A 23,397-nucleotide genomic window follows, 5' to 3' on the forward strand; every position below is an offset into this window, starting at 1 on the left:
CGCACCTCAGGCTCCGTCCGTCCTCTGTGAGAAGACCCGGGGTGCGGGTGTGTGCGGGGGGCTCTCGTCTTAGGCTGCTGCCTTCACTGTGCGGAAGAGCGCTGGGATCTTTGGGGAAACAGCAGGGAAAAATTTATATATATATAGAGAGAAAGAAAGACCTACTGAGGGATGTGTGCGTCGCCATTGTGACTGGAAATAAAACGCGCTGCGCGCTGCTCTCCCCGCCCGCCGGAGCGGCGCGCGCAGCCGTTAACGGTCGCGCGCAGCCGTTAACGGCCGCGTCTGTGAGGGCGCCCGCGGCGGCCGGCGCACCCACTCTCGCCGGCGTGGGGGGGACGGGGGAGGGGCTCTTCCCCCTCCTCCCTCGCTCAGTGGTTCGCTCCGCCGCGGCGGCCTCCCGCCCCCGCCGGAAGCCGGCCGGCCCGCGCGGCCCCGGAAGCGCTCGGCGCGCCCCGGAAGAGGCGGCGGCGGCGGGCGGGCGGACGGGCGGCGGGGGGCCGGGCCCTGGCGGCGGAGCAGCCGGAGGCGGAGCCCGAGTGTCCTTATCGCTGGCGCTGGCGCGGCCGCCGCCGGGCAGCGGGGAGCGCGGCGCGGGTCCCGGGCCCGCCGGCCTCGGCGCGGGCGGCAGGATGCTGCTGTTCGTGGAGGTGAGGGCGCGGCGGGGCCATGTGGCGGCAGGCCGCGCGGGCGGGCGGCGGCGGGGGAGGGGACGGGCTGGGCTGACACAGCAAATCCGGGGGCGGCGGCGGCGGCCCGGCGGGAGGGGGTGTGTGTGGGGGGGACCCGGCGCTCTGGAAGGTTCCGCCGGCGGCGGCGCCTCGGCGCGGGGGCGGCGGGTGAAAGGCACCGCCGTGACCTTCCGGCGGAGCCGCCGCGCCGCGGCCTGGCCTGAAGGTTACGGCGGCGCGGCCCGAGGGCGGCCCGGCTGCGCGCCGCGCGGCTCCCCCGGAGCGCAGCCAGGCGGGCCGCGGCGGCCGCGGGGCCCCCGGCGGGCTGGGCCCGGCCCCCGGAGCGGGGGGCAGCGCGGCCTGGCCGGGGCCTCCGCGCCGAGCGGGTCAGTTCCGTCGTGGCGGCGCGGGGGACGGTGACCTGGCGGCGGGGGGCGGGCGGCAGCCGCGGCCGAGAGGTCACCGGGGACGCGGCTCCGCCGGGGCTCGGCCCGGCCCGGTTCGGCCGCCCCGCGGGCGGGTTTTCCTGCGTTTCGCCCCAGCCGCGGCGCCGTGGGGTCGGTGTTGGCGGGGCGAGCGCGGCGCCGCGAGGCTCGGCGGGGAGTCGCGTCCCTCAGGCGCGCAAGGGCGCAGCGAGGCAGGGACCGGGGGCAGCCGATCGCTTTGCGCCGCAGCGCTTAGCTGAAGCGCCCCGCTGGTTTTCCACGCAGCTGCTAAAACCTGCACGCAGGAACCTAAATAAAACAGGTTGAGAAGCACTTTCCATTTCTTGAGCCGATCGCCTTAGTTCTGACACAAATACTATTTGACTCCAATGGAGAAGAAAAAACACAGTATAACCCTGGAATGACACGTCTGAAGACTTTGGTTTCACAGCATTTAACTTTGAGGACGAGCTCGTGAAGCTAATCGGAGCCGCAGCCTGGTGCCTGCGGCCTGGAGTTGCGAGCAGCTGCCGTTGCCGGAGCCCCGGCAGGGCAGCGAGGCGCTGGGCCTGCGAGACGGATCCCCTCTGCGCAGGGCGTGTGCGAGACGACTTCCAGAATTTGCCCGGGTGAAACGAGGCAGTAATTTGGTGAATGGTGCTCGGGCTGCTTGCAGGAAGCTGAAGCAAATCAGGAGCCTCTGAAGCCAGGCGGTGCATGTCTGAATATTCAGCAAATCCTTTTAGAGCTCCAGCTTGATTTAGTTGAGTTGCTTTGTTTGATCTCCCTCCTCCTTCTCTACAGACAGTGTTAGAAGTTAGTTTTCATGATCTTCATTCAGGAAGCAGCAGTGTTTAATTTTGAGCTTCTGAGGGCAATTCTGATTTGCTTTTTTCAAGGTGCCTTTTCACGGCCAGGACAGGGAACTTGAGCTCTTAACTAGGTGTTCTGAAATGCCGTAGTCCGGTACTTTAAAAGTAGATGGTTCCTTTTATCCTAGGATCTTTGGGGTTGTCTGAAAATACTGTACAAGATTGTATTTGAAGCCCTGAAATGCTTTTGGAAGGATTAGCTGAGTTATTGTATCGATCAATGACATATTTTACATTCAACTGACATATGCACGTGCCAGTTTTGAATAGATTCCTTCACAGCATGCACAGTGCAGTTCTGTTTATCTTAAATATTTTTTTTAATCCGAAAATATTTGGTGTAGTGAGAGATTTGTATAAGGCTCCGGTTATTTTTCATTCATTAATCTTTAGCACAGATCTTATCTTCTGCGTTCAGCAAGAGCCAGCATACTGTTAGCATTTAATGATAATTAAGGTGCATTGGGAGTATTATTAAATGTGTTTTGAAAAGAGCTAATGGCTTACTATGCCTGTTCTGAAGTTTGGTCAGTTGAATGTGGGTTTCTAATTCAGTAATGTAATTATATTAGTACCTTACTGGGAAGATTGAAATTGGTACGTTTCAGATGGATGAAATTCTGCACGAATCGTTGTCGGTAACATTACTCAGTGGGAAAAGCAGGCCTGTATGAAGCACTAGGTGTTGCTGGCCCTCTTTCAGCATGTGAGGCTTCCTGTTTCACTCTTAGTGGCAAAAAAAAAAGTACACAGTTTGTACAGGACCATGGCATTAAACACTGAAAACTTGACAAGTCCTGGTGGACCCTTCTCTGCTGTTGTTACTTCAGATGCTTTCTTTGATCCGTCTCTTCCAGGAAATCCTGGGATTGCAAAGAGGAATTCATACAAAGTCGCACAGCCAGGCTGCACTGAAGCCTTTCAGGTCCTGCAGCAGCGTCTCCTTCCACTGCAGTGGCAGAGCCCCCGGCCAGCCGGGGGGGTCTTGGCCTTTGCAGCCCCTCCAGGGAGGGGACTGGAAGCCTCCCCTGGGCAGGGAGGAAGCAGCCTGAGCAGACCGGGATTTGAGGGAGAGCTCATGTGCCCCCTCCTGCACCCAGAGCTGCAAATAGCAAGCAATGTGGGGCACTGACACAGTTGAGGGTGGTGCCATCTTCATCTGGCAGAACTTGGCTAATGAAAAAGCGCTCTGTGCTCAATGAAAGTAGTTCTCTCGTAACCATTACAGTTAATGCGTGTTTTGAGAATTACCTGGGGTCCTCAGAGCACTGAATGGTTTTCATGTGATGTGCTGCAGTCAGGTCAAAAAGAGATTGTTGCAGAATACCTTAAAACAAATTCTGAATATTTTCATTTTTTGTTGGCTTAACTGATTATGTTAAATGTAATCTAGGCTTTTGTGATAGGAAAAATGTTTCTTTGCTGTTCTTCTGAGACGAGACTGATGATTTGATAGTTGGTCTGGAGGAATCTTTAGAGGAGCAGCTTTGATCCAGGTTTGTCGAAAGTAATGTAAACTAAATGGAAGCCCTGCTGAAGAGGACAGCTTTGTCAGCTCATGGATACCCATGAGTGTTCCTAACCTTTGTATCTCTGTAAAGCTTTAACCTCATCATGAAAATTCCCGATAGCAGCCGGGAGGATTGTTCTGCAGCCAATCCAATAGGTTCAGTATTTGTCTGTTAGCTGCAGTTAAATAAGTGAGAATTGATATTTTGCCCTTCTCTTCTGAAGGGCCACTTGCTAGAACTGAATGGCCCTGCTCCTGGAGCATAACACACTTACACTATTTTCAGAAAACTTAGGAGAATCGGGGACTTTTTTTATTCTGTGGTGTCTTGCTATTAAGCTGAATGACATCAGGGCTGGGTCTTGTGGAGCTGCGTTACAGCTCATTTAGTGTTTCTGGTACAAAGAGGAAGTAGCCCACGCTATAGTTCAGACGTAGCCATTGTATTAATAGATCCATTCATGTCTTTATCAGCTTGAATCTGTTGGTTTCTTAGCACTTTTTGCATGAACCTGTGATTTCTGGACTTCTGTGTTACTCCATTTGATATCCAGTACGTTGTGAAGTGAGTAGCATCATCTGCCACCCTCAAGATTGCTCATGTGCTCCAGGGGTGCACTCCCTAAAGTGTCCCTTGCAGTATATCATACTTATTCCTCAAAGTTATTTTCAGCATGAACTAAGCACTGACTTCTAAGACAAAAGATAGTGAAGCACTGTTTTATTTTCATAGAATAATGAATCATCTCCTAGAAGTGTGACTTTTTTTTTTTTTCATGGAAGGGCTGTTTCAGGAAAAGGGATCTGTTTGCTCTCCGTTCTTTAGCAGGTGTCCCAGCTGACCCGCATGTTGTGTCACGGGACACGTTCCCCTTCATGAAAGGGGAAAAACTGTATTGCTGTTTCAGCGAGTAGGAATTTTCACATCCCAAAGGGGCTATGCAAAAATTGTGATCTCTCTTGCCCTCTTTCATTATTGTCTTTAACTTTTACAGTGTTTGGAGGCTTTTTGTTACTGGATTTGGGCTTGTCCTTGTAGCAAATAGCTTTGGAACTAGGTGTGACCTTGGCAAAGGAATTATCTCTAAAGCTATTGCAACTGCTTCCTTATCCTTTTGCTTTATGTGTGAGGCCTGGTAGCAAGCCACTCCTTAATTTCAGATTCTAGGAGGCTAGCCTCTGAAATACCAAACTTCCTTATTTTTGAATTATGCTTCTGTGTGAGCTTTGAGCTAAGATTAGTGGGTTTTGCCTTATAAATTCAAGCAAATGTTGTGAACAAAGTGGGCTATCTTATATAGACGTGATATAGGTGGTGTTTTCTTCAGATGAATGTAATGATGAGACTCAGTAACTCATCAGTTTACTCTCCTTGAAATGTGGCTTTTTTAACCTTCCTTTCTAGGAAGAGATCTTCAGTAGGAAAAAGCCCCCTTTTTGGTGAAAGGGGGCTGCAGCATTATGAGAGTCAAGTCCTTAAAAGCTTGAGATATCAGAGTTCTTCACAGCTGGTTGCTTCCTCTTCTGATATTATTGAAGGTCAATAAAAGAGAGGCTGAAGGCAATGCTTCTAATGCAAGTAGAAACTGAATACTGGAAAATACCAAGGACTTTCCTGTTTCAATCAATGAAAAATGACACTAGTGCTTAATAAAAAATAATAAAAAAAGAGATGTGGCACTGTATAGGAAATTGCTAAATTCAGCTATATTGTCTGGCTTGACTTCTAAATCATCTTTGGATTTCCTTTTCTAATAATTGTCTCTTCAGCAGGTAACATCGAAAGGTGCTGGCCTAAACCCTAATGCAAAAGTATGGCAAGAAGTACCCCAAGAGAGCGGTGAGGTTGTGCCAGCAACAAATGGCGCTGAGCACTCGTGGCAAGAAACGGCGGCTGCACAAGGGACTCATACCGAGGGTGAGATGTCACAGGCCTGTGTTTAAATGCTAGCCATGATACATCCCTTGCTAATTAGTACAGAGTATTTTCCGAGACTTATTCTAGTAGTGAGATGCAATCTCATGCTCTTGTCCTTGAGGTTATTAGTGCTGCTGTAGTCGTGAGTATAAATGAATATGACAGAGCAGTAGATAGGTAATTGTTTATCGAGATTAGATGTCCAAGTGACGAGCTTTGGTTTAGGAATTCAGGGCGGTATCTAGAGCTATGCTTGAGCTAAGAGTGACAATATTCAAGGGGCCCGATGATGACCAAGTATCGCGCTAAGAGGGGAAACAGGTTGCTAAATGTGTAGAATGGATTCATGATTGTCTTTCACCATTGCTGCACTTTAGTATACTCTTGACCCTATGAACAGGAAAATTATAGATCTGAGGGCCACCTACAAGCCTGGTAGATTACTGAGTTGCTGCTGAGACCTGTTGCTCAACGGCATTTGTACTGAAGTAGAAATTGCAAAGCATTTATGGTTAGCTGCCTTAAGTCTGTATTCAGTTTCGATCCCCATTTTCCATCCTTAGCACGTGGTTAATCCTGTCATCCAGAATTAAATAGATTGCAGTGGTTTAGCTCTCGATTCATTTTAGAATCGATATGGAGTGAAATGTGTAGCTGAGGTTACTTGAAACACAGCAGCGGTCTGTTAAAGCAGGAGAAGTTTAGGAAAAGTTAGGGATCAAGGAGGGTTCAATTTTTGTGGGTATATGAAAAGTTTCTAGTAAGTCAGTAATTGGAAGTGCTGAATTAGTGTGCTGGCTGATTATTTCATATTGCTATGAAAAGACAAGTGAGTTTATCATGTCAATGTTGCACTGCTTGGAAAGTTCAGGGAGATTTCTTCAAACACATTTTTATGGCTTTCAGGCAACATCTACTGTAACGGTAAGTGCTTGAATTGTATCCCTTCTAAAAGTACATTTTTAGTGGATTAGTTGTTAGTGTGGAAAAGATCTAGTAGAGCACAGTTGATTTTGAATGATCTATCTTGCCTGGCTGTCGGATTAAACTGAAATTACGCCTGTTTCTATTTCAAGCAGCTGGGGTGAAGACTAAGTCTGAAGTGTCTTGAACAAGAGATTGGCCAATTTCAACGTCATTCCAATGTGGTTTTACAATAATCACTTGATGCTCCTGAGTCCTTTATATAAACAAGGATCACGTAATGTGTTGAATAAGTCTTTCAGTGATGTAAGCTATTTAAGTGCTTTGTTTTTTAGGAACCTAATTTAAATATTTTAAATATCAAGTGGTAAGCCTGTTTTTTAGATCCTCTGCTGCTTTTTGCGGCATGATTTTTTTCACAATCCTATTTATTTATTTGTCTTGCTGAGACCCTAGTGCAAACTAGAAGATCTTTCAGAAAGAAGGAGAGGTAGAAAGTGCTACCCAATACAAAGTAGATATTGAAGGTGTAAGCTTTTCAATTGTCGCATTTATTCTTTTGAAGTTGGTAGCCAAAAATTTTCGAATTAAAAATATTCTGAAGCTTACCGTAGGCTTTCTGTTGATGATATGTTCTTTTGCCAGGTAACATAGAGATTTCAGAAGATAGCTGCAAGCAGTATGAAGTGATGTATTCTCCATCTTGTGAAGCTACAAGAAATGGTACAGTAGTTGATGAGGCATCTGCAAATGGAATGGTCCTAGCAACTGAAGATCTTGGATACCAAATCTATGAAGTTTCTGGTGAGTATTTATGTTACAGTAACACTGTCAATACCTCTAATTATGGGAGGTCTTGTGCAGTTAATAATTGTGCTTTTTGGTTGTCATTTGCCTTTCTCTAGATATTTTAGAGTACACTTCTCTTCTGGTCCAGAGAAGATTGCTTATAAAGCATAGGCATTTGGAGAACAGTAACACAGCTATGTGAGGCACTCAGCAGAGCAGGAGGCTCGTTCTCTGTAGTGTTTAAATGAAGTATTTTCTATCAGCAAACCTATGAGAAGTGAATCTCTCCTATGTGAGAGAAATGGGAACTCCACACGTGAAAGACTTTGTCTTCTAATACTCTTGTCACAAGTGAATCCTAAAACATTGGGTTGTAATACTGATACTGACTTTTGTCTCTTTCAGTATGGTGAGCCTTCATGTATAGGCAAGGTGGCCCTCTTATTTAGAAAGAACTTGGTTTAGATACTTTTCCACCTGTATTCTGGTAGTGCTGGGAACATACACAGCTGTGAGAAGAGGCTTATTTTTTCCCAACTGAAATAGTATTAGCCAAATCCAAACTTCCCTTAAGTGGAGGTTTTTAAAAAGTTGATTTTTTTTTCTGGGGAAGGGATATAATCAGCAAGCTGCCTTCTACCCAAAATTAATTCTGGGTTCTTGTATTAGCAAAACTGTAGTGTATTTATCTTTACAGAGGCAAAGTTGGGAAATGTAATCAGGCACAGCAATGTGAGTCTTTTATCATTATCATATATTAAAATTCTGAAAGTGTAATTCCACTCTTGTTCTACAACTTAACTTCTAAATTGAGATTTAATGCTGTTGCAGGGGGAGAAGATCTTGGGGGAGTATAAGTGCAATTTAAAAATCAGCTTAGTGAAGTCTAGTATTTTTCCCAAGACGGTGCTCATAGAAATGAGTGATGCTCTGTTCTTTGTGGACGTGTCTTGAAACTGCTTAATGTAGCAAATACATGTGTGCAGATATGAGCCATTAGTGTAGTTAGTAATTAACCTACCAGGCTTGTTAGGTATCTCTTTTTACCTGGGAAAACAAAAGAACAAGTGATGTATGTGCATCTTGTAGTTTGCTGCAGAAAACAAGCCCTTGGCTCTCAGTTTAGTAAATACTTTCTGAGTTAAGGTATCACATATAAATTCCTAGCAGAAACTTTGAAATTTTCCATTCAATGCATACTTAAGAGGATCTAAGCCAGCTGTAGCACCAGGCAAGTACGTGAAAACCATGGGATCTAAAACGTTTCAACAGGATTGACTCAAGCTAGAGTGCACAGTATGGCGCTGTTTAAGAATCTCAGTTACCTTTTTCTCTTATCCAGAAGGATTCATATGTGTATTATACAATGAAATTCCTTGCATTGTATTCTTAAGGTGGAACTGAAACCTGATGGTGTTTTGTAATGTGATAACTTTTAGGTGAAGGCAGCTCTGCTGTGTCCACAGAAGACATTAGAGAATGTTTGAAAAAACAACTTGAATTCTGCTTCTCACGGTATAGTACAGTTAATTCAACTGCATATGAAACCTTTATTAAAATTGTTGAGAAATATTTCCATTTTGGCTCTATATGTACTGTGCTTGCATTTTCATTTATAGTTAGTTGTGGAAAAGAGTGGGCTGGGATATAAAACAGATTTCACTGAACTGTTGCAGAAACCTTGTGGTGTCAGCTGTCTCAGTCTTGTCTGTGCAGTTCTGTCTTTTAATGAGAATCCAGCTTAACTTCTGTGTTTCACAGTTTTAGGATGCTGAGATGATTTAGCTGTGCATTTCCAGAAGATACCTCTTTGGCAAGATCCTTCTTTGCAGACAAAGTATCATGCAAAGCACGACAACCTAGGATGTCTTTCTAAATGTTATTATTTTGAGTTTTAATTATCTTCATTCTGCTTAGTCTGCTAGGATTTTTTTTCCCCCCCAGGAGTGGAAATTTGGAGACATTTTGGCTAGAATAGCTGTGACTGTTATCAGTGAAAATTTAAGCCTGTAGTTATCTTTTTGTTGTAAGACTTCTGTTAATAAAGTCCAGGATTTGTCTAAAGGGCTGCATTTATGTGTTTCTAGTGAAAATCTCTCAAAGGACCTATATTTGATGTCTCAAATGGATAGCGATCAGTTTGTTCCGATATGGACAATTGCCAACATGGAAGGTATTAAGAAGCTGACAACTGATATGGATCTTATTCTTGAAGTTTTGAGATGTAAGTTTGGGTGTTTGATGTCTATATTAGTAGAATTAAAAAAAGTGCTTGCTTTAGAGAAATGTGTTAGTATCTTAGCTGGTTATGGCATATTGTTCTAAGAAAATGGTGAAAATGATGCTTGTATGTAAGTGACTGTTCTAGACTGAATTTAATTTGGGACTGAGCTTTTTTTAGATATATAAACTATGGATGGAGGCCTTGAACAAGTAACTAAAATGTACTGAAGATCTAACAGAATACAGCTGATAAAACAGTCCTTTTTCTCTGAGTTCTGTAAATCCATTTTGTTTACCAATTTGTCAAAGTGCTTTGTTACAAGTTGAATATGAGTCCAGTATTGCTTAGAGACTTTATAGTATACAATGTCCAATATTAAATCAAATTTTGTATTTTAATTTTAGCTTCTCCTATGGTACAAGTGGATGAGAGAGGGGAGAAAGTAAGACCAAACCACAAACGATGTATTATTATTCTTCGTGAGATTCCTGAAACAACACCTATAGAGGTAAAAAAGAAAATGGCATTGTCTGAGATGGCAACAAGTGTTGCTTTAAAGGCCCACTGGTATTTAATTTAATTATCTCTCTTTGTAAATCGCTGGAGTGATTTTTGCTGCCTTGATGTAACATCAGAAAAGACAAACTTCTTATTGCCCTCTTCCATTATTTTACTAATACATTAAAATGCTCTTACATAAGTTTTTCCATAGAAATTTGAGCTACCAGGGCTTTTCTGGAAGGGAGCTTGAACTGGTTTCTTTTCAGATCTAAAAATAAAATCAGTCCAGGGCATAGCTTGGAATTCAGGCTGAATTTTTGTCACAGCAGTAACTTAAAGTCAGACGGTTGTTCTGGCAGCTATAAACACTATTAAATATTTCTCATTCATTGTGACCCAGTGTGAGCTGAGCTCATTATGCTCAGAGAAGAGGGGATAATAAAATTCCTACTGACATTTGGCTAACAGAATATTTTGTTTTGTTTTGTTTTTAAGTTGTAACACAGGGTGTTTGTCTAATAGCACTTCAATTAATACTTTCAATGCAAATGCTCAGCAGCTGATTTGCCCCCTCTTTAAACTCTGGTTATTGCAAAACTATCAAGTTTTCTTGGTTTGGTGGTATTCCTTAGTCATTCCTGTCTAGATGACTCTCTTGATCTAAAGGCATGTTTTTGTCACCTCTTGAATATTAAATACCATCAATTCTACTCTGCAGTCTTACTTTTCTTACTGGATGTGAATACTACTTTTAATTTTGGGGACTTAGTATGCTGGACTAATATTCTTGAATTCAGGAACTAGTAAAGGATAATTTGGTGTTTGGCAACCCCGTGAAGGTGTGAGTGCATACGCAGTCAAGAGGAGTTTGTAGTTGAGGTCCTGGAGTGTAAACTTTTGTTCACTTAGTATGCAGCTTACTGCTGAGAGCTTGGACTTGGTCCCCTTAACCAAGTTTTTCTTTTCCTCAGGAGGTTAAGGCTCTGTTTAAAAATGAAAACTGCCCCAAAGTGATAAGCTGTGAGTTTGCTCACAACAACAACTGGTACGTTACATTCCAGTCAGATACAGATGCGCAACAGGTAAGGCTACTTTCAACTTTTAATGCCATCTCAATTCTGTTAATAATGCTTCCCCTGCTCAGGAGAACTGTGTGTGTGCTGCTTGTTTTTAAGATGTTTGTTTATTTACTGATCCTCCTTTTGGTATTTTAAGAGACTATTAGTAAATTATGATGATACAGAAGAAAAGCTGGGAGATTTTAGGGTTATAGTTGCCTTGTCTGACTCTTGCCTCAGTACTCTCTGGCTGTAATAATGAAATTACAGTACCCAGCCACTGAGTGCATGAGGAACTGACTGAATTTGAAGGTTTAGTGAATTTAGATGGCCTAACAGGGAAGCACATGGCTAGGATTTCATGTTAAGTCATGTAATATCCTTTAAGTATTATTTTATCAGCATATTCTAATGGTTATTTTTTTTGTATACGCAGGCATTTAAATACTTAAGGGAAGAAGTGAAAACCTTTCAGGGCAAGCCAGTAATGGTAAGACTGTTTTATATGGTGAGAGATTTCAGAGTAAAAGATTATTTGAATAACATTGTGAATTTATGGAAAAAAGTAAGGAATTGGCAATGGGATAGGTCTTAATGCTTGCTCTGTAGGATAACTTGAATGAGATTATGTATGGCTTTGAAAAATTACAGTTCAGTGGCTGCTTGTTATTCACAGGGCTGTTTCTCGTGAAATGTGAATTGAATTTGTTTCATCTTCCCTCCTCCATTTCTCTCTAAACCTGGGTCTTTCTATGTAGAACTCAGGAGAGGGATTCCTGCCATCATGAGTGTCTAGCTTGAGTTAGCTGCTCCACACCTGAGGCTGAAGCAGGCCAATTGTATCGGGAGAGGGCAACTAGTCAAATGAATAGCATCTGCTGGAGAGTGAAATTTGGCTTTTTCTTTGTAAAATTATTGAAGTTGGAGTCTGGACAGTTGCTGCTATAGAAAGCATTTATTTTGAAAACTTAAGAAATTCTATGACTAAAGCAATATATGCATCCTTCCCCTTAAAATATTCTAAGAATGTGATCTGGACTGATTTTTGTAACACTTTCTATCTGTAAGCAGTAACTAACCTACTGCCCTGCCCCTTCTCTTGTAATTTCAGTAGGCAAGAAAAACTGCAAGTTCTGCTTCTCCTCTTTTCCCAGCTAATGTGTGTGATACAATTTCATCTCTTGCAGGCAAGGATAAAAGCCATCAACACATTTTTTGCTAAGAATGGTTACCGGGTAGTAGATTCTAGTATCTATACTCAGCCAGTTCAAACACAAGCACAGTTTGCCTCACCACTATTTATGCAGCCTGTATATAGTCCTCAGCAGTACTCTATTTACAGCATTGTGCCTCAGACATGGTCTCCAAACCCTGCACCTTACTTCGAAACACCACTGGTAAGTAACAGCTGCTAACCGGCGAAAAGGAGGGGAGGGTTAGGTATCTGCTGACTAGGACTCTGGCCCGAGTTCACAGATCAACAGCTAGCCCAAAACACAAATAATAATTTGGATAACAAAACGTGGCGGCAGTTTTTTGGCTGCAGGATGCACAGATTTTCTAGTCGGATTCCTCTGTTTCTGTTTTACTATACTTCCCTTCAGTTGACGTCATGGACCTAATAATGTTAAGACTGTCGAAGGAGCCATGCGGCTTGCCATTGGCTGCAGTTTATTTAAAGGATTTTTGGTGTGAAACTCCATTTATCCATCATCTAGTAACTCATGTTACTGGAAGAGCTTTATAGCTTTTTCTGGAACCAGAGGACTCTGAGACTAAAGTAGATTTGCAGACTGTTAACCTAGTGGGGCTTTTAAAAAAAAACAAAAAACAAACAAAAAACTAGTGAGATTACAATATACTGGATGTGGTAGCCCAGTGTAAAAGTATAAACAGACTGGATGAATAACTGCTGAAGCTGATCTCATATAACTGCAAACATTTCTCTTTTTAGTTCAGCCATTGAGACTGTTCTGTCTGTTGCAGGCCCCCTTTCCTAACGGTGGATTTATGAATGGCTTTAATACACCAGGATCATATAAAACAAATGCTGCTTCTCTGAGTATAGGTCGCCCATTCCATAGAAATCGGTAAGATAGTTCTGTCAGTTGCTTTGCTCTCTGAGAACTTAGTGTTCAGATCCTTAAGTGTTCCTTGCGCTTGTAAAGTGCAGTGCCTCATAACGGACTAGGTTATTTGGTTTGTGGCATACACGTGGCATTTTTCAACTCTACTTGATTTTTTAAAAAGAAGTCGGCAGTTTGAGATCCCAAAATAACGGACATATGTGCTGGAGAGAGCAAAGGTATCTCCTCTAAAAAATCTCTGAGGAATTTCTGCAGACATGTAAACAACTTCCTTTTAAGGTAGTACTTCTAATTGTTTGTTATATATGGGTTGTAAACTGCTGCAAAACAAACTTAAGCTTTTCCTGTTGTGTGAGTAGTTTTGTAGAGAGCCATTCAGTGTATACAGCTGAGAGTTGCATGCCCTGGCTTCTGTGTGCTAAAACTGCTTGATGCTGAGTCTGTTACTGTGATTTATTTGCTATATTGCCATCTTTCCAGATAACTGTAAGGACTCAGCTCCGATATAAACATCGGAGAGGAGGAAACAGTTTTGTATTTGCTGGAATGGTGCTCTATAAATACAATGAAAGTAATCTGTTTGCATGGGTGGAAATTGTTCTATTTGCAAGTTCTTTTACTGTATTCAGCATGTGGGCTGATAGCATAGGAATAGCCTTTTATCTTGTTTGAGAAGTCAGTTGACAACTGCCAGTACTGTTAATGTTTTTCTGATGCAGTTAAGAGTCTGTGGCTGCTGGCGAAAGGTGAACTTGGAAGTTAGGTCTGCAGTAACTCTGTGGAGCCTTAATACGGGGCTTTGAGACTGGTAATACAACTGTATTCAGAAGACTTGGCAATCAATTCAGTAACAGCTGTGCAGGACCCAACCTAGATTTTTTTTTTTTTTTTTGCCTGAAGTTGTGCTCAAACTTAAATGAAGAGTTTTACAGGCTTTATACGGATCACCTTAGAGAACTGTAGATACTGAAAGTGTACAGGAATTGTATGTACCTGAAAGACTAATGTCTTAAAATGCCCACACATTCACTCCCTGCTTGTAGGTCACATTCTGTCTAATAAGCTTTTAAAACTCTTCCTGGTTATTTTAAGACTTTAATTTGCAAAACTTCAGTCATTTTGAAGTTATATCTTCAGGGCCATATGTGTACAGGTTCAGCTACTCTGTCTGGGTTGTGTTATCTTTCCTGCCAATCTTGCTCAGCCTTTGTGCTAGTGCAGAGCTCTGCTTTTGCAGTAGGAGAGCTTCAGAATTGGGAAGCACGCATTAATTGTGCTTCAACAGGATTTCTTCTCAAATGGGAGACTGGTGAGGTAATAGTGAGGTGCAGACTTGAAAGTTTGGCCCAGTGATGATCAAGTATCGCGCTTAGAGAGAACAGGTCCAACAGTCAATTGTCTGGGCAGCCTGCACTTCATGCTTTTCCTCCTTCTTACTCTCTCACATCATATCTTGTTCTCTCTGCTTTTTTCTTCCTACTTATCTTTCCTTCTCTTTTCTGCTTGCTCTTCTGCCCAGGCTGAGATTGTGGCCTTCTCAATGATGGGTAAGATTATGAGATCTGAGGGCTGAATAATGACTCTTTTCTATTTTAAGAGTGAAGTGAACAAAATGGGAGAAGTCAGTTGGCTTATTGCCTCTTCCCTGTGCTCATTGCTGATGGAAAACTGTACTGGACCTGAAAAATGCTTTCTGAAGCTCTAAAGTGTGAACTAGTCTTTGAACAAAGTGTCTTCTCTTGAACTGCAGGACAATTCTTTCATAGAGGTGATGCTGCTGCTTGTAGCTTTGTCCCTTGGCCCATTAAACTCAATTTATTTTGTCATACATGCAAGCATTAGTTAAATATTGGTTTTTTTGTCTGTAAAAACAAACATTTGTTTAAGCTGGTCATGTTTATTTTGTCCTTGCTTGCAACATGCCAGTGGGAATGGAAGGTTGTGCCTTGTGACGGAGATCCTCAGTGCTAATATTGGTTAAACTGGTATTTTTCTATCCAGCCATTTAAAAGATAACTGAAAATGTATTTGACAGAGCAGATTAATTTAAACACTCAGCATTGGGCTATTAAGTTAGGTGATTTTTTTTCCACTCTTGTTACATATGAAATGCTGAAAAGCTTCTGGTTGTTAATTGCTAGGCTATGGAGAAGCATGTCAGAGTCATAGAGTTGATTTTAAAATACTGTGGAAGAACTGCAGAGCAAAGGGAATAAGTGAAATGGTCCTAACAGCACAAGTTTATTGTTTTCTCTGATTCAGTAGTCCAGTGTTGGCAAATGGTAACTTGCTGTAATTCATTAAATTCTATGTTGCTTTTTTCCTTTCAACTTTGTTCCCTGGCCAAATGGGAGGGATGAAGTTAATTGGTGGAAGTTGGAAGGAAACTACCCTTCTGTTAGCAAGTCTAGAATCCATGGCATCCACAACGTGCCCTTCAATATTCCCTAAGCCCAAAGAAACCAGAAGCTGCATGATTTGTAGTCTGTTGAATTAAAGGGCCTTCTTTCAGCCTGCAGTCTAGCCCTTGATTGCTCTGTAGGAGATCATATAGCAATGTTAACCTTTCCTCCCAGACAGGTATCACAGTTTGACTGGCAGTGGGAAAACTTACTCCTTGATTGCATTATTTTTAAACACTCCTACAATAGCATAGTGTAAGCAGGCAAAGTTCTCCTTCTGTCCTTAAACTGAGCTATGCAGGGTAGATGATATGAGAGGTACATAGTTCAAGATTCCTGCTTTATTTGTGGAAACTAGTTGATGCTGAGTTGAAAAGACAGTGAGTTGCAGAAGTGGAAAATAGCCTAATGAGTAAGGCATCTTTCCTCCTTGCCACTATTCCATGCTATGATAGGTCAGAAGTTTTTTCTGGCCTATCATAGCATCTGTTTGAGACCTGAGCCTTATCTCACAAAGCCACTGAACACGTGCAGCTGCATCTCAGTTCAAATAAAATTGTGCTTTGAATGCTTTGCTGAATAATCAATAACTGGGTAAAATGTCTGGGGTATCACAGACTGCAATGTCAATGTTGCAGTTTGATAATGGAACAGCGAGATGAAGATCCTGGCTTTTCAAGCTCTTGGGGAAATGGGCTCTTGGCCATCCTAGTCTTACCTGCCCTGCTCTCTCCAGCTGGTTCAGTCCTTGTCTGCCTCTGGCTTCTTGTTCCAGTTCAACTGTATGCTGATGGCCAGATCAGCCTGTTCCTTAGGCATTGCTCAGTTCTCCAGAACACTTTCAAGCATCTTGTGCCCATGTGGCAGGCCTAGACAACTGAAGAATCCCTCTCAGGGTTTCTGCTGAGACAATTCCTGCCCATATTTTTTTCTTTAGTATCTGTCTGGCTGTGGTCTCAATGCTTTCTTTTAATGGCCACACTTGGGGGTGGGGGATTGCGAGAGAACTAGAATGGAAGGCCTGGATGAAGGTAAGGAAGAACAATTTTTTGTTTTGTTGTTGGTTTTTGACTGCTGACAAGCGTATGTAGGAAGTAACACTGGAGTTCCAGTATTTACTGATCTCTCGTCAGCTACAAATTAGCTGTAGTTGGTGGTACGGTTTTGCAACGTGCTCTTTAAAGTCTTGAGTTACCGTAGCCTCTTGCTGTACCTCATGCAGTGTGAAGCCTCACTTCCGATCATCTAACGGCTCAGAACATGCTGCGGAGGGTCCAGCTGCGGTCAGTACCATGTCGATGGGGGAAGGACCACTGAACAGAACCAACTCAAGGAATTTCGTTATGGAACGACATAACAGTACGTTAACAGGGCAGCAAGATCAAGGTTATTCGCAGAAGGATTCTCCTGCCACGCAGATGGAGCAGAATGGAGATTACAGCATTGGCAGGGGCAGGTAAAGAATTGTGTACTGCTCTCTACTGTAAAATAGCAATGCGGTTGTGACATTATGTGTTGGAGGGTTGAATGACTTGTATGAGCCAAGGAACGTCAACCATTGGCACAGTGTGTATTTCTATAAACAAGTGAGCAAGGGAAAATTGACATTTAAATAAATTGAGAATGATAAATATTTAACTCTACTAGGAACATGGAGGCTTCCTGCTTGACTATACATCTGTTAGTTGTACTGCCAAATACCTCTACAGTAAGATAGCAAGGAATTTTTATTTTAAAATAACCAACTGACTTGCCCCCAGAATTAAAACAGCCAATGAAGTAAGATTGGAATTTGTATTGCCATAAATGTGAAGCTAGTCCTCAGTAAGATTAACTGGTTTTATCTTTTGTCTGTTAATTCAGGTTTCTGTTGCTTAAAAATAAGTTGCTGACCAAGACAGAGACATGAGAGACATGAGAAACATGATCAATAAGCTTGTTACTGTAGAATACTAGTCTATAATATTAAAGTCTAAATTGTCAACATGCATGCTTAGATACAGTGCTCCTTCAAGGAGAGAGAAGAGCAATCAGTTTCCCACACTGGTTATTTTTCATGAATATAAGAGATCTGAGCCCCTTGAAAATGCAGAATATCCCAGAATTGTAGCTTGAGAAATACCGGTAGGCTGCTGAGAATCCCCTGCCAGAGACTCCTCTTTGTGCAGATGAGTGCATACTTGAGAGCTAGATAAATGCACTTACTGACTACTTTTTGCCTTTAAAGGAGGAATGTTTTCAGAGGTCGGAGGAGACGGGAAGATGACCGCATTTCAGTAAGTTCTGTTTCCTCTATTGCAAGGAGTTGCATGAAATGCCTAGGCTTGCTTCCTGTGCCAGAGGATGGAAGCTTGTGCCTGTTTGTAAAACAGATTGTGTACAATCATTCAGTGAGTGAAAAGACAGAAATGGTTTACAAACTCAGTTTTCTCTTTGTAGTTTGTTCTGCATCCTGGGATGCAAGAAAGCTTTTTTGAATAACATTGTTGCTCTGTCCCCTTCCTGAAATGTGCTTCTCCATACATGGTTATGTTTTTGAGATAACTAAATGTTGAATATTGCAGCAATATCTATCTTGTTCTGGATTAGATGCTGTGAAATAAGGCAAGTAGCAGGCATGGTTCTTGTAGTATGAAGAGATCATTTAAGCTAAAATAAGTATGGAAGGATTCAGGCAGGTAAGAACAAGTAGATGATCTTGTGGTAACTCACAATTCCTAAGCAGTTCTAGAGTGATCTCTTCTGGCAAAAATGTCACTGTAGCTTACACCAACTACGGTGTGTTGACTTTGCATTTACTGAAGGAATGGCACAGTCCTGAAGTCTTCCAATGAAATTGTGGGGATTCAGTGTTTCTCGGGAATTTCCTGACATCCAGTGCTTTCAATGCTAGATGATACAACTCTCTTAACAAGCCTTTTCTTCTTCTAGAGGCCTCAGCCATCAGCAGAAACAAAGACTCAGACACCAAAGTTTGACTTGCTAGCATCAAATTTCCCACCTTTGCCTGGCAGCACAGCAAAAACACCAGGAGAACCTATTCTAGAGAGCAGAATGTCTGATATTGTTAAAGGAATCTGCAAAGAAAAGGTATTCTTGTTTTGTGCACATGCTGTCTTTCCTTCTCCATTTAAAGCATGAATGTTTGTTAGAGCTGTGCATCAGAATGCCTTGAGTCCAAATGTCACCTGTCTGTTAATAGAATATTTTCTGTCTTCTTGTTCTTGGATTTCCTTGGCTTTCTGGAAGTATTTAGCTGAAGCTTTTGCAGTTACACTATTGTAAATTCAGTCCTATTTTGGAATAAAGCAGGCAAATGAGATGTTGGCTGTTGAAGTAGGAACAGTCTGAAGATAGCATGGGTGAGGGATATTCTCGGATCAGTCTGATCACTTGAAGTGATGTGATCAGGCATTGATAGTCTAGGTGACATGGCCTTTTTCTTTCCCTTTTTTTTTTTTAAAAAAAACTCCATTTTTGTTTAGCTTTTTTTTAAAGGGTAACTCTGCTTTAGAGGTCAGGCTCTGAAAGAAGTTACAATCAGGACTACCAGCCTTTGGAAATACCTTGCTTCTCAAATGTCTTGAACTGGCATGTGCTGAAATTGCTGAACATCTGCCATCTTTCCGTGTTTTGCAATTTATACTTTCCGTACAGGAAAGCAAAGATTTGCTGTCCAGCTGTCCAACTTCTGCTCAGGAAGAACAGATGCACAGCACTGTCCAGCAGCCTGTCACAAGCGTGAGTTCACCAAGTCGGACTGAAGCTGTGGTGTTAAGGTACACAATTCACTTGAAATAAGAGTATTAAAACTTGCTTTTGCATATTCTTGCAAAGGTTCTAACTGATATTCTGCAAGGAAGTCATAATACTTAATGTTCTTTCTCCATTTGCGGTAGGCAGCTTCTCTAGAGGCCACTAGATGGAAATCACAAATCCTGATAGCCTTACTGTCCTATTTTGTGAAACCTGTAGTTGTGACTTGAAAGAAAGAAAATACTTTTTCAAACATAATTTTCTTATTAGTAGATTTTACTGTTAAATTGTCCTTGATTTAACAGCACTGTTCAGCCAGATAGCAAGCCAGAAGAAGTGTCTGCTCAGAAGGATGTTACAAGCCACACTTCCCCACCAGCGTCTGTCTGTCCTGTCAGTGCTGCAAAGCTGCCAAGGACAAATACCACTTCATCTTCTACTAATGCAAGCGCAGCACCTGCTGGGTTGATGCAGGTAAGGTCTAGAGCAGAGAATGGGTGGGAAACATGGGCAGAATGGGCAGATTTCTCTTCAACATACTAATGTAGCACCTGGGATCTTTTGTCAGTTCAAGAGCTGGTGTTCTTGTGCAGTTTGCCATGGCTGTGGTATACTAGTTTACTGTACTTGCTCTTGCTGTTGCACTTCAACACTGTGCCTAGGATAGTCTGGAAGGCTGTAGAGTGGTTGTTCTGTTGTGTAAGCCTTGCTCTTCTACCCTTGATCCCAAAGGAGCCACGTAAGCTAAGCTATGCTGAAGTTTGCCAGAAGCCCCCAAAGGAGCCTCCTCCAGTTCCTGTTCAGCCTCTTAGAGAACTTCGCACCAACATAGTTCCCCCTGCCAAAAATGAAGAAAATGGTACACCTGAGAAGGCTTCAGAGAAGACTTCAGAAAAGGCTCATGACAAGGTTGAAGGTCGAATGAAGGATTATTCTGGGTTTCGAGGCAACGGGCCTCCCAGGGGAGCTGCTGGGAAAATCAGGGAACAGAGACGCCAATTTGGACGCAGATCATCGCCTCAGGGAGCACCTCGACGCGTCGGCAAGGAGCAGTATGTGCCACCTCGGTCACCAAAGTAATGCTTGTTGAGCCAATTATTCTCTATTTAATTTGAGCTGTGGACTAATGAGCAGCAAAAGAGACTGTGAGAAAGAAGTTTTCATGAAGGGGAATATTGAACTGGAGTGTTGCTTGTAGGGAGAAGTTGTGGAGGGTCCCAAAATTCATCTCTAAAAGTGATTTCACAAATGCTGGAGGATTCCAATCAATATAAATATAGAGATTATAATTCTTGTATTTTTGTTTTAATTTGCAGAGGGTTTCCTGCTTGAAATCAGTTTTGGGGTTGTGAAACTAGCATTTTGACAAGGTGAAAAAGTACGAATTGACAATTTAACATGCCTCAGTGTAGGAGGAAGAGGGTAAGAGAATATTATTTTTGAAAAAAAAAAAAGCATTTCTGTAAAATCAGAACTTTTTTTAACCTATTTAACATTTGGCTTGTAGGATGATGTGTCTGCCATTAATGGCCTTGCATTGCAGAGCACATCTGCAGCTGAGGTGCATGGTCGGTGTGTGAGTTGAATGAGTGCAGCCAGATACTGTTGTCATGACATAGTCACTGATGATAAAAACTGAATGTACTACTGTAGTAAACTTTGTGTTTCCAGCTTGAAGTATAGTCTCTTGACCTTACTAATAATTCATTCAGCAAGCTTTTTAAACTATAATTTTTACAGGAGACTGGATTGTAGATCAGAGCACATGGACAGCAAAAAATGTCTTCTAGATATAATTGGAAGGAGGCAGAAGGGAGCATGTCAGAATTTTTAATTTGCCCGTTTTCCCTGCCTCCTTCTGAGGGCAACTTGTTAGGTTTTTATTATTATTATTATTATTGCTTGTTACTTTCTCTAATCTCTTTATTACAGACTTTTGTGCATTTATCTTGGTATGTTTTCCCAAGGCAGGCCTGGTATAGAATTGATGGATGGCTACATAGTACATGTTAGCTTCACATGTAAAGAGCCTGAACTTTCAGTTCCAGACATGGAATTCTGCCTTGCAGATGGGCATTCTGAGCACACAGTTCTGGCCCCCTCTTCCCCAAGTGTTAAACTGATGTCTCCTTTTGAACAGTTAGCTTTTGGAGACATGGCCAAGTTTTTTGGAGACATGGCCAAGTTTTCCATATACTAATCTATCTTTGTTTTCTGGAGTAGGGTATTGGATGCTGTATACTAGAAATCAGGGTGTATACCTACTGGGAACTCACTGTTTACAGCTGATATAGTAGCAACTGACTTTTTTTTTTTTTTTTTTTTTTTTTTTTTTTTTTTGCTTTAAACTGTTTAAAGGTGAAGAGTTGAACAAAAAACCCTCATGTTCAGAGAAGCTACTTGAAAGGTAGCATCTTGCCTAGCTTTATGCTGACTAAATTTGCAACACTATTGTGAAGTAACTGGTTAAGTTTACAAAGTGATTACTGTAATGACTGAAATAGGAAAATACAATGCATTAATCTGCCAAAATCAGCATGCCAGGGTTCGAAGTTCTGTATAAAGTGTTAGGGAAAAGTAGCTTCCAGCAGTAAGAATCACACCTACTTTTTTTCTTTCTTTTCTTTTTTTTTTTTTTAAGTGAATAGCAAGTGTACAAATTTAAAGTCGTAAGTTGTGAACACTGGAAAACTCAATTGTGATATATACCGTAAACATCTTAGTAATATATGCTAGTGTTGCCATTAGAATGAATGTAAGTGGCAGTTAAAATAACTGTGAAAACTTTCATCTTCTGATTTCTTAGCCAGATAACCCTTGGCAACTTCTTACTTAGTAGGCATTCTCTATCAGTTGCTTTGAGAACACTCATCTATTTTTATAAATATATATATAAGCCAGAGTTGTCATTTCTCTAACTTATTATTCAGCTTGGCAATTGCTTTGATTTGATTCATAACACAATATAATGTATTTATGCAGTTAACTGTTCATTTCTACGCATGTTATATATATATATATATATACACACACACACACATTATATATATATCTATATATATATATATAAAAAAAAATCATTACTCAGTTTTAAACTACCTGTACTGGGTTTGGGAATTTTTTTTTAATTTAGTAGAAATCATTGATCACATCTACAGTTTAGGGATGCTTACAAAACCAGTCTCCATTTATTTGGATAATGCTACATTTGATGGAATAATAGAGAAGTTAAATATTTAAAAGTGTTAAAGCTCTGAAATGCAATGATTTCAAAATTAATTTTATAATCATTTTAAAGTCTATAAACAATTACTGCAGTCAAACTGGAAAAAAAAATGTTCTGTACAATAGTCACAGATATCTTAGGATAGATGTGCACTGTCATTGCAAAGTTGAATAAGTATTGGAATGCTAATAGCTGCCTTAAGCTGGTTGCTGTTCTAAAGGAAGTGTTATTTGGGAAGAGGCTTGTACAGATGTTGATCTTTGGCCTCCACGGTGAAGTTGGCATGCTAATTCATGTAGGCATCTGCTTTCAGTGCAGTGCATAGAATAACCTTGTAGTGCTGAAAGATAGAATTTGAGTTTTTTTGACAATTGTGAAATGTAACCTTTTTCATTTATTAGATGTGAGAAAATTACTACAGTTCAATCTTTCTTGTAAGGTGATTGGAAAAACTTGACCGTGGAGAGGATGCTTTTGTATGTCCTGAGTGTGCAGCAGCAGATTATGGCTCTTGTACAGTGTATGCAAATAAATCTGTAAACCTGTTGGCTTTTTCCAGCATATTTGAACTTTTATCAGATAGGGCACTCATTAGTATTTATTTAATACTTGCGTGCAAGGATTTAACAGCATTCCCCTTCTTCCCCCTCCCCCTACTGCCATTTATATTGTTTTTCTTCTAATTTTTTTGTGTGTTGGGGTGGGGGGAACAACCAAGTAAATATAAAGGCTGTGAAAACCATAGTTTTGTGTGCAAGTTCTCCTGCAGTACTTGTATTGCATGGCAATCATATAACTTAGACTGGCTAGCTGCTACTTTCTCATCCCTGTAATAGACTCAGGCAAGCTGTTGCGTCTCTATCCACCAAGTTAGCCTGTTTGACAGACTGGGGGAAACGAGGACAAAATGATCACTTGGGAGCCAGATTGACTGCTGGTGCAGCTCACTGATTTCCACTGAGTTGTATCGTGTTAGCAGCAGAGGTGAAACTGTCCCGTGTTCAACCAAAATGTTCAGTGCATAGTTGAAGTGA

General features: G+C 41.8%; 2 protein-coding genes across 3 annotated transcripts in view; both read left to right on the top strand.

The window, feature by feature from the left end:
• The first annotated feature begins 576 nt into the window (after positions 1–576).
• LARP4 (La ribonucleoprotein 4) lies at positions 577–20,434 on the top strand. Of its 2 annotated transcripts, none has more exons than XM_062597181.1 (16): positions 577–650; positions 5,252–5,396; positions 6,966–7,124; positions 8,549–8,624; positions 9,197–9,333; positions 9,738–9,841; positions 10,806–10,916; positions 11,329–11,382; positions 12,080–12,289; positions 12,879–12,982; positions 16,604–16,837; positions 17,609–17,657; positions 18,313–18,471; positions 19,039–19,160; positions 19,443–19,611; positions 19,870–20,434. In XM_062597181.1, exons 1-16 carry the CDS (start codon positions 633–635, stop codon positions 20,215–20,217), a joined length of 2,199 nt encoding a protein of 732 aa, XP_062453165.1. In that variant the 5' UTR covers positions 577–632; the 3' UTR covers positions 20,218–20,434. The 2 variants fall into 2 exon arrangements, with proteins under 2 accessions (XP_062453165.1, XP_062453164.1); XM_062597180.1 differs by having other exon boundaries at positions 579–650; positions 5,249–5,396.
• Positions 20,113–23,397, top strand: part of DIP2B (disco interacting protein 2 homolog B) — a 76,469-nt gene continuing 73,184 nt past the window's right edge. The window contains exon 1 of the mRNA XM_062597146.1: positions 20,113–20,213. Within this exon, the coding sequence (XP_062453130.1) occupies positions 20,192–20,213 (22 nt within the window). The 5' untranslated portion in view covers positions 20,113–20,191. The remainder of the gene's footprint in view (positions 20,214–23,397) is intronic.

Source organism: Rhea pennata, chromosome 29 (genome assembly GCF_028389875.1).
Source record: "Rhea pennata isolate bPtePen1 chromosome 29, bPtePen1.pri, whole genome shotgun sequence".
Lineage (NCBI taxonomy): Eukaryota > Metazoa > Chordata > Aves > Rheiformes > Rheidae > Rhea > Rhea pennata.